Raw genomic sequence first — 10,805 nt, 5'->3', positions numbered from 1 at the left:
ACAGGGGACAAGCTGCTGCTCAGTCCCCCTGCTCCCATTTCTTCTCTTCTGTTTTGATTGTACTGAGATCTCACCAGGGAGGGGAGGTCCCGGTCCCAGGCAGCCCTAGTGTGGACAGAAGACAGGCAACCCGCAGCCACAGCATGGCCGAGCCGAGAAAGAATGTGTCTATGCCAGGCCTGGCTGCCGAGCCCCATCAAGCCCCCGAAAGGCCCCGGAGCAGGGAGCCGTCTCTGCAGCGCCACCTGGTGACGGTAGGGGAGCTACGGCCAGAAGGTGACCCCCGACCCCAACCCTTCCAAAAAAAGTCCCCAATTAACCATGGCTTTTGGTTGCAGCTGTTTTATTTCTAGCATGTTCCCAACCTGGTGACCCACCACAGTCCAGCAGTAGAGAGGTGGGTAAGGAGTTAGGTCGGCCGCACCTCCACCTGTCCCTAAGGTTACCTCGGTAGCTGAAAGCTAAACCCTTGGGCGCAAGGGCGACCTTCCCTAGGAGGGAGGAGACACTGGAATAGCAGCCAAGCCTCCAAGCCACAGCCGGCTGGGATCAGCAGAGGTTGCAAAGTCCCACTCAGACGGATGGAGCCCTTCCCCTCCCAGCATTCATCCCTTCCCTGCCAGGGGCAGGGGCTGAGGCTGGGTTCAGTGCCCCAGCAGGCGCAGCATCTCTTGAGGATCCACCAGCTTCTCCCTGGGCTTCCCTGTGCCCTGGCCCCGGGCCACCTCCTCAGCATCCAGCTTCTCCCAGTCTGAGAAAGAGACTGGCCGGACCCCTGAAGCAGAGGGGAGATTGTTAACACCTCCTCCTTCACCCCTCCCAGAACAACCCCCTCCCAAAGAGTGAGGCCCCAGAGAAGGACCACCCACCCCACCTCCCAAGACCTCAGCATCGGGGCCCAGACCTCGGCTGCTGAGCAGGGCCTGGATGGCGGCGTAGCCAGGCCTGGGGCCCGAGGGGAGCAGCCCAGCCTTCAGGTCCTGCAGCAACATCTGGCCAGTGAGGAAGCTGTCAGTCATGGTTGTGGCTATGACACCTGTAGGTCCTCTCTTTACCCAGCCGCTGCAGTAGAGGCCTAAGAGGGGGTAACAGAAGAGGAAGGAAGGGAGGTGGCTGGATACCACCCTGGCCATCCTGTGCCCACAATCTATACCATGTGCACGCACACAGACACCCCACGCCTCTCGGCAGACTGTCGGCTGAGCCTGCTGTGGCCACTGGTCCACTGCCCTGGATTCTTCTCGCCCTGTTTTTACCAGGCTGACCCCCTTACACCTCTGTGTCTCTATAGATGAGGGGATCCCTAAGCTTAGGAGCTGAAGCTTGCTCCCCTGCAGTTTCAGTAGGCCCTTGGTAAATGTTTACCAAGTGAATTAATCACTAGATAGGTATGTGGGCCCTTAGTAAAGCTGGAAGCTCCCTGAGGACACAGGTTGCCTTATTAATCTCCAATCCCAGCACTAAGCACAGGGCCTAGCCCAGAACAGACCTCAGTAAATGTCTGTTGAATGACTTCATGACCCGACAATGACCCATATGTCCTAGCTAGACTGGAACTTCTCTCAGGGCCAACAGGAGGGTGGTACTGGGTCCTGGAGAGGGCCTGCCCTACAGAAGCTTCTCCGTGCATGTTGCTAGATGAATGAACGTGTGGCCCCAGGAGATACTAGCTTCTCGGCCTCTCACCATAATTCAGCACCCAGCCTCCTCACCCTTCTCACCTGGCACATCCATAACCCGGCCCTCCACATTGGGGATGACCCCAAGCTCGGAGTCAAAGGGCACGCTTGGGTCGACAGGGCGGCTCTTATACCCAACGCTGCTGAGCACCAGCCCACAAGGGAGGTCTTCCATGTCGCCCGTGGGCACTGCACGGGTGGCCTCACCGACACCCTGTTGGGGAGAGTGTGGCCAACACCAGGCTGGGGTGGCAGAGGCCTGGGAACGGGGTGTCTTTGGGAAACGTGAGACTCACCTCCAGTCTAGTGACTGCCAGGCGGACACCTGCCGCCCGCCGCCCATCTGGTGAGGGCAGCACCTGCTGCGGGCTTCGGAAAAAGCGGAGGCCCCAGGCACGGGAGGCTGATGCCCGGCGGGCAGCCTCCTCCGGCCCTGGCTTCTCCGTGGCCGTTCGAAGCAGCAGTTCCGTCAGTCGCTTCCTTGGGCGGGGGACCTCTGTTGGCAACGTAGAATGTCTCCAGGTTGTCCCTGGGCCCCAGCCCTCTCCCTGCACACCCTTCCCCAGTCCCTGTCTGACCTAGGCCACCCTCCCCCTAGTATTTGGGGGGCCAGGCCAGGGTTCCTCACCCTTGATCTTGTCCTGGAGGCCCAAGAAATCCGCAGGATCCAAAATGGGCCTCGCTCCCGGTAACTGAATCATCTCCCGAAGCTCCTTGAAGATGGGGGCAGGGAAGGGGGAGGAGGTCAGGCCCGGGACACAGTCTACCTCAGCCCACCCCAGGGTCCAGCCCAGGCAGGAGAGACCTCCCCTCCTCCCTGAAGGCACAGGCCCCCGGGTCCCTGGCTGCTCCCCTTCTTCCATCCCAGGCAGCAGCTACTCCCAGGGGCTCTGCCCCACCCCTGCTCCTTAAGGAGAGGCCTCCTCCACTTGGAACCCTGGCTCCTCCCACTCTAGCCCCAGCACCTTAATGGTGAAGGCCACTTGCAGGGGTCCACGCCGGCCCACTAGCCACACTGTCTTCACTCGACTCTGCCTCAGGACACCCAGGGCTGCCTTCGTGATGTCCGTTCTCTGGCACAAAAGGAGGGCCTTGGAGTCATCAGACACTGACCCAGGAAAGGGCACTCTCCATTTGGTCATGTCCCCACCGTGGGCCAGAAGGCTGGAGGCCCAAAATTGCACCACTGCTCCCCCCTGGTGGCCAGATGGAGCATTGCTGCCAACTCTGCAAATGGCTCCAACTAATAGCACACCAGGCCCACACGGTCATTCAACAAGTATTCACTGGGCCTCTACCATGTGCTCCCTGCAATTCAAAGAGCTTGGAGGAGCAGGGGTGGTCAATGGTGAGCAAAAGAGACAAGGAGCAGGCCCTCACAGAGCTTCTGATCTGCTGGGGAGATAAATACTATAATACTCATCAATGTGTGTAAAATTGCCGTGGCGATAACAGGCTGTGAAACAGAAGCAGACGGGGCTATGGGAGGAGGCATGATGGGGGAGTGGACCAATTCAGGGACGTTCTGGTGGAAAGGACAACTGAGCCAAGATCTCAAAGGTGAACTTTAGCTGTTAACTGGTGGGAAGTGAGTGGGGATGATCCAAGCAGGGGATGGTGTGAGCAAGGGTCCTGTGGCGTACTGAAGAATAAGAGAAAAACACCACTTAGCTGGAGTGCAGAAAGTGAAGGGAAAATGGTAGAAGAGGAAGCGCATGGCACTGCCCTTCAGAGGGCCTCTGCCTGGGCACCACGGGGAAACAGAGGCACTGAGTCCAGCTTGGAGAGGTGAGGCCTGAACCCTGCAGACAAGGGCACTCTCTCCTCAGGGTGACTCCACCTCCACCCCCACCCAGCCCCGACCTAACACTCACCTCCAGGTGCTCAGGTGGGGTCAGTAGGATGCGGGCCACATCCAGAGCCACGTTCCCCTGCCCCAGAATCACGGCTGTGTCACAGCACAAGTCTGGCTCCAGCTGGAGGGGAAAGGTCTCGATAGGGTCCCCCGGCCTTGCTCCACTCAGCTCATCTCAGTCTGCAGGTGCCTCACGCCTGGTCCTCACTGTGCCCTGGGGCTTCCCCACACCAGTAAAGTCCACGACTCTGGTCCCTCCTCCTCCACCTGGACCCAGCTCTCCCCCAAGGTCCTCCACAGCTGGCCTCCCACCTCAGTCAGCATGAGGTCACATCTCGCCATTGAATGGCAGCTCCCTCCCTCTTTCCCCAGGGCTGGCATTAAAAGGCTGAGGGGCGGGGAGGAAGATGCAGCAGGCATGCTCCCCAAACTCACCTCCCGGTTCTCAGGAAGCCCGTTGTACCAGCCCACGAAGGCCCGGGCAGAACACACACCTGGCAGCTCCTCACCAGGAATTTCCAGGGCCCGATGGTCCTCTGCCCCGTAGCTCTGATGAAAGATGGCAGGCCCGAGACCCACAGCCCTCAACACCAGCACTGATGGGCCGGGCAGCCCCCCAGGCTCCCAGTAGCCTCCTTCCAGCTTCTCCTCAGCAGCTTGCATCCTGGCCTCACCCCTGCTGCCTTCCACCCCCAGCCACCGGTCCCCTTCTGCAGCCGCTGCCTCCCCGACCTAGGGCCTACCTAGCTGCACTCACCAGCACCACAGCATGGTAGGCCTCCCGCAGCTCCGGCACCGTCACGTCCCTGCCCACCTCCACGTTGCCCCAGAAGGCACAGCGGCCAGAGTGGGCCGTCTGGGTAAATGTGTTGATGACATTCTGCCAGGTCCCCCGGGAATGGGAGGGGTTAGAGGGTGAGGTAGCTCCAGGGTCCACGTCTGCACCACCCTCACCACTCTGTGTCCCCAGGATGAAAGCTGGGTGGCATCGGCACAGACAGCATGAAGTCCTGTCATCCAGCCAGGGAGCCTCGCTGCCCTCCTCATCTTGACCAAAGCCTCCAAACCCCAGCCTCCAGGCCCACAGAGACCCACCTTCACCTCGGGGTGATCAGGCGCCACGCCAAAGCGCACCAGGCCAAAGGGCACGGGCTGCTTCTCGTAGATGTCCACGTGGGCCTGGGGGTGCTGCTGGGAACAGGGTGGCAGCTGGTGGGGCTGAGAGAGAGGCTGGGACCCCCCAGGTCCTCCCCTTCCCCGACAGAGCAGGAGAGTTCAGGACTCTGGGCTGAGAACACAAGGTTTCCACCCTCTGCAAGGAAAAAGAGCCCTCACTCCTCGCGGCGGCTCGCGCCTGTCAGCCCAGCACTTTGGGAGGCTGAGGCGGGTGGATCACCTGAGGTCAGGAGTTTGAGACCAGCCTGACCAACATGGTGAAACCCCGTCTCTACTAAAAACACAAAAATTAGCTGGGCATGGTAGTAGGCACCTGTAATCCCAGCTACTCAGGAGGCTGAGGCAGGAGAATTGCTTGAACCCGGGAGGCAGAGTTTGCAGTGAGCCAAGATCGTGCAACTGTACTCCAGCCTGGGTGACAGAGCAAGACTCTGTCTCCAAAAAAAAAAAAGAAAAGAGAAAAGGAGACGGCCAGCCCTTGGAGATGGGGAGAAATGTGGCCAGCTGAGGCGGCTGTGGCTTTCCCCAGGTGGAATTGTATCAGGGCAGCTTCTTGATCTTCTCAGGTCAAGCGCAACCCACAGCCCTGGCCTCCAACCCTTCAACACTTGGGACCCTCACGTCCCAGCCAGTCTGAGGACCTGAGGGCCACCCTCCAAATTCACAGGTGCCTTAGCTCTCGTGCCCAGGACCACGCTCTGGGAAAAGGGGAGCAGCAGGACAGGGAGGGGCAGAGCTGGGGTTTCATGGGGAACAGAGGTGGAAACGGGCCTGCTCCCAGTCTTAGAAAGACAGTCTCAGGCAGTGGTTCTGCGCTGACCGCCTTCCCAGGGCACCTTGAGAGGCCATGTGGAAGGCACGGGGTCGGGGGTCCAGCAGGCAAGTCTGGTCTGGCTCTGCCACCAACCAGCCACATGATCCCAGCAAGTCCCAGGGCCTCCCCAGGTCTCAGTCTCCCCCTCTGCACACTAGGACGGATGACAGCTCCCTCTCACAGCTGCTGGGAAGCATCAGGTCAGGGTGGTGGGACTCTGGGCCACAGGCCAGTTAGCAGTAAAGCAGTTAGGGGTGCTACGGCTGACACGCCCAGCCCCCCATCCTATCATAGGTCCTCACTATGACACCTCCAGCTTCACTGGGACTCAAGGCAAATAAGCCCCTGCCCATCAGTCTCCCTACCCACAACTAAGGCTCCCACCCACCTCCTCACCTTTGCCCAAATCCCCTCTTCCCCTCCACTCCACTGCCTGCACCCTAGTCCACCCCCTCCCCCACCTCCTGCCTCTCTCCATCCCAGGCCAGCCACAGGGGGCTCCCCAAACCACCTCCCTCAAGGCCCACAATGTTGTACCCACAAAGCGCTCCCAGCTTGGAGTCAAACAGGTAGCCTTGGGTGCCAATCCCAGATCCAGCACTAGCTGGCTTATGGCCTGGGGAAAGTTTCTTCTCTGTCCAAAACAGGAGCCCTGCGACGTCCTGCTCAAGGTTAAATGAGTAATCAGGCAGCCCGGGGTGCAACCTACTCTGAGTGTTCAATCAAGCAGGGAGCTATCATTACTATTCTGTTGTTGTATGTCACTGCCTTGCTCAAAAATCTTCGCTGGGGCCCAGTGCCACAGCATAAAGTTCAAACTGCTCGGCCTGGAGGTCAACACCTCACCCAACCGACCTCTCTATCCTTATCTTCCATTCTTTCCTGTGACGGATCCTTCACTCTGGGTCACGTTGTCCTCTCCAGGGCCACCTCCAGAACACTAAGTCTGCCGGATATTCTTACCCCTTATCTCTCGTGGCTGACCTCATCTTCCAGGTTTCCTTCCTTCCTCCCTCCCTCCCTCCCTCCCTCTCGTCCCTCTCGCTGCTCCCCGCTAACAAGGACATTCTCTGAGGTTCTTCCGATGTGGCCCTCCTTCCTCCTCCCTGGGGATTTAACCCACTCCCTCCTGCAACCCCAAATTCCCTTTAACTTGCTGATGACTTTCTACTCTCTCTCTCTCCTGCCGAGACATCTTCCCAAGCTCCAAACCTGAGACCCCTGGATGTCCCACCCCAGACATCTCAAATCCATCCAGATTTAAGCCAAGTCCTCTTGCCCCAAACCGCTCCCCTTCTGCTCCTGTTCCCTCGGCCCCATCCACTCAGGGCCCAAGCTGGAACTTGGGGCTCCTCCCTGACCCCCCACCTGATCCCATCAATCCCCTATCCTCCCAGTCCTCTTCCTCACTACCACCCCAGCAGCTCCCCACTGCTCTCTGGCCACCAGCCCTGCCTGGACCTACCCTGCAGGCAGAGGGGCATCCTGAAGGAAATCAGCACCCTGAAAACTCTCCAGTGAAGCCAACCACCTACAGCAGTGGGCACAGGAATCCTTCAGGGTGTTCAACATTGCTGACTCTTGGGCCCAGCCACAGTTTGATTAGGTCCGAGCTAGGCCCAGAAATGTGTATTTTGATAAGATGTCCCAGGAGACTCTGATGGGGGAAGAGGAGGCAGCTGTGGACACCTCCCAGAGAAACCTGCCTCCAGAGCCTGGTCAGTGGCTTCCAACCCCCCAGGATCTGGGTCCTACCTACCTCTCAGCCTCGGCTCTCACCTCCTCATTCCTTACTGCACACACACACCTTCCAGAACTTGTCCTTTCCCCAGAGGGCCATTCTCTTCCTCTTTGTTCACACAGTTTTCTGTGCCTGGGACACTCCTGCCATTGTCCCCCAACCTGACATCTACTGTCCTTCAGACTGCAATTGGGACATCTCTTCCTCCAGACTGGGCATGGACCCCCTCCCCGCACCCCAGTCTCTGTGCTTACAGCCTTCAGAGCCCTAAAATACCTTGTAAATTATCCGCCTGTCCCCCTGACATTCAAATGTCAGGTCCTCGAGCACAGGGACGTCTGTCCTGCGCACCCTCATGTTCCCAGTGAAGCCTGTGCCCAGAACGTGTTACGTCCAGTAAATGGTTACTGAATGGACGAACATGGATGGCCTCGCATGGAGCTGCCTTCACTCAGACCCCAGTGCCGTCCCTGCTCCGCAGTGGAAGCTTGGACAACCTCACTCAGCCCTGGCATCCTTACCTGTGAAGCAAGAGGCATGACACCTGCTTTGCAGGTTGTCATGAGGATGCTACGAGATGCTGTGCTCAGTGCCTGACTCAAGCTAAGTGCCACTGTCCCAAACGTGCTGCACGTGGTCCTGTCTTAGGAGCACAGCCAGTAGCTTGGAGCTCCCTGTGGGCAAAGATCAGCCCAAGGATCAGAACAAGGGTTGTAACTGGCCTGAGCCCCTCCCCATCCCATTCCACAAGGAAAGTATGCACATGTCTGCCAGCTGAGTACAGTCGTGCCAAGAACACTGCCTGGCCGGGTGCAGGGACTCATGCTTGTAATCTCAGCACTTTGGGAGGCCAAGGTCAGGAGTTCAAAACCAGCCTGATCAACATGGTGAAACCCTGTCTCAACTAAAAATACAAAAATTAGCTGGATGTGGTGGTGTGCGCCTGTAACCCCGTTACTCAGGAGGCTGAGGCAGGAGAATCGCTTGAACCTGGGAGGTGGAGGTTGAAGTGAGCTGAGATTGTGCCACTGAACTCCAGCCTGGGTGACAGAGCCAGACTCCATCTCAAAAAAAAAAAAAAAAAAAAAAAAATAGCACTGCCTGGAAGGCTTACTCTCCCCGCTTCCAAAATTTCAGGCTCAGCTAACAAAATGTCCCTTATACGAAGCCCTCAGGGCCTCTCCAGCCCCTGTGTGCTCCCTGATTTCCATCCCAAAGCCCAGGCTGTCCTCCCTCCCACATGGCAGCATGCCCATGGCCTTGCATTCCAGGATGACTCCCCACATGTGGGAGGCCCTCGCCAAAGCCCTTGGTCTGCTTCAGTGCAGCTCAAATGCACTCTCTCTCTTTTTTTTTTTTTTTTTTTTTGAGACAGGGTCTTTCTCTGTCGCCCAGGCTGGAGGTGGCTCAATGTCACCTCCACCTCCTGGGTTCAAGCGATCCTCCAGACTCAGCCTCCTAAGTACCTGGGACTACACACATGTGCCACCACACATGGCCAAATTTTGTATTTTTAGTAGAGATGGGGGTTTCACCATGTTGGCCAGGCTTGTCTCAAACTCCTGACCTCACGTGATCCACCTGCCTCGGCCTCCCAAAGTGCTGGGATTACAGGCATGAGCCACCTGGGCTTCCGGCCCAGGAAACAGTTTCTGATTGACCCCACCTGCCTCAGCTCACGCTGCCCACACTACTGTAATTAGCTCTTTCAGCTGTGTTGCCTGGGAAGCATGCATGGGTCACTTTTCAGCAGAGTGATCAGCTCATCCTGGTTTCCCAAGAACCTTCAGCTAGCGCTGAAGTCCCTTGTCCTGGGCAATCCAGGTCAGTTGGTCACCCTACATTTCGTGTGTGTGTGTATAATTAAGATATTCATCCTTTCTCCTATCTCCACGGACACTCCAAGCCTCTCCAAAGCTAGGCAATTGTCTCGTGTCTCAGTTAACCTGGGTATCCCTTCTCTACTCTGTCCCAAAGTCTGATGTGCAGTCTCAAGTATAACCTGTAGACTTGGCTTGGGGCCCTTCCTGCCAAGGCGGACACTGAAAGGCTTGAGATCCTGGCCTTCACAGGGGAAGGGGGAGGGGCAGAGGGCAGGCTGAAAGAACAGAATGGCATGGAGGACTGGAGCTATGGGTGAGGAGGGCATCGCAAGGCAGGTAAAGTTACAGAAAGCAGAGGAGGTGGGTAGCCTCGAGATGCAGGATGTTTGGGACAGAGTGAAGACAGAGGAGAAAGGAGGGAAGATAAAGGAGAACAAAGTCATTTTGCAGGTCTACATAAACCCCCTGGAGTGCTTGGCCAGGGAGGCAAAGCTGACTACCTGCCACTGACCACTCACCACCAATATGTGTTTTATACCTCTCTCACACTGAGGACATGAGGGGAGGGGAGCCTCAGGTGTAGGTGAGGAAGCACGTGGGAAGTATCCAGGCCAGATGGCTGGGAGCCCCTTCCCCATCAGGCATCCAGGAGTGCTCTTAAAACCCAAAGAGGGTGAGCCTTGCCCTTAGGACTGGAGCAGCAGGTGAATGATGGACTATGAGTAAGTGGTTTACCTTTAGCAGGTGTTGGGCTGTGTAGAAGCCAGCAGGGCCACTGCCCACCACACAGATCTGAGGGGTCTTCTCCTGTGTGGATAAATGGTGGCGGAAGCCTGGGGCCAGGCAGAGGAGAGGGAAAAGGCCAAAATTAACTTCTCTCCCCAGTCCCAAACCAACCTGAATATCCAACAGAAGCTGGAACTTCCCAGGCTTCACCCTCACCTGCATCCTCCTTCTCTTGTTCCTCAAGGCTGTGGCATTTGAGGGTCTCTTATTTCATCTGAACCCCCAAAGGCTGTGTGTTCATCCAGAGCCTCACATCTCACCCATGAACCTACTACACCACTGCCAATGGCCTGCCCAATAACACTTAATTCCCTGTCCAATCCGCTGGAATCCCACATCCTTCCAACGGCCTCCACATCATCCCAATCTCGACCCCGTGGGTCTCCCCACAGTGTCCCTCCTCTAACCACTCTCTCTCCACAAAACGCTATATTGCCCATATAGACCCGTCTTATTCCTACAGATCCCTGTTTCGACTCAGACTTCGCCTCTCGCCCCACAGACCTCCGTATCACTCCCCATTCACCCCGTCTCACACCTGTGGATCTCAAAGTCTCTCCTTTTCACCTTTGTTGACCTCCGTCGCTCACCCTAGAAGCCTCACATCTCACGCACAGATCTCCGCCCACCCCCGTACACTACCGCGATCTCGCTAGCAGGAAGACACTCCTTCAGTCTCACCCCTCTCCAGCCCTTCCCCAGCTCGGCTCCGACCCCTACTCAGCGCTCGCAGGCCTCCCCGCCCTCCCATCCAGCCCCAAAGGCGCCCTGCTCCTACTCGGGGTGCTCCCGGCGGGAGGCGGCCGAGTCCGAGGCCACGCCGACCAGCCCCACCAGCGCCAGCAGCGCGAAGCCATGGCTGGGAACAGCAACCTGCAAGCGGATCTGGTCCTGGCTACTGCCCCGCAGTGCAAGCCCGCCCCTGCCCGGG

General features: G+C 57.8%; 1 protein-coding gene across 8 annotated transcripts; it reads right to left on the bottom strand.

The window, feature by feature from the left end:
• Positions 1-326: 326 nt before the first annotated feature.
• Positions 327-10,782, bottom strand: FDXR (ferredoxin reductase). 8 transcript variants are annotated; one of them, XM_008011815.3, is made up of 12 exons: positions 10,653-10,782; positions 9,824-9,921; positions 4,630-4,722; positions 4,292-4,414; positions 3,970-4,083; positions 3,554-3,655; positions 2,645-2,770; positions 2,308-2,392; positions 1,976-2,175; positions 1,722-1,893; positions 905-1,075; positions 327-775 (listed from the first exon to the last, which is right to left on the bottom strand). In XM_008011815.3, the coding sequence occupies exons 1-12, from the start codon at positions 10,729-10,731 to the stop codon at positions 645-647; spliced, it is 1,494 nt and encodes a 497-aa protein (XP_008010006.2). In that variant the 5' UTR covers positions 10,732-10,782; the 3' UTR covers positions 327-644. The 8 variants fall into 8 exon arrangements, with proteins under 8 accessions (XP_008010006.2, XP_008010008.2, XP_008010004.2 ...); XM_008011817.3 differs by having other exon boundaries at positions 2,645-2,752; XM_008011813.3 differs by having other exon boundaries at positions 4,630-4,725; positions 10,653-10,781.
• Between the last annotated feature and the right edge of the window lie 23 nt (positions 10,783-10,805).

Source organism: Chlorocebus sabaeus, chromosome 16 (genome assembly GCF_047675955.1).
Source record: "Chlorocebus sabaeus isolate Y175 chromosome 16, mChlSab1.0.hap1, whole genome shotgun sequence".
NCBI lineage: Eukaryota > Metazoa > Chordata > Mammalia > Primates > Cercopithecidae > Chlorocebus > Chlorocebus sabaeus.
This window is presented reverse-complemented; position numbering and strand designations above follow the sequence as displayed.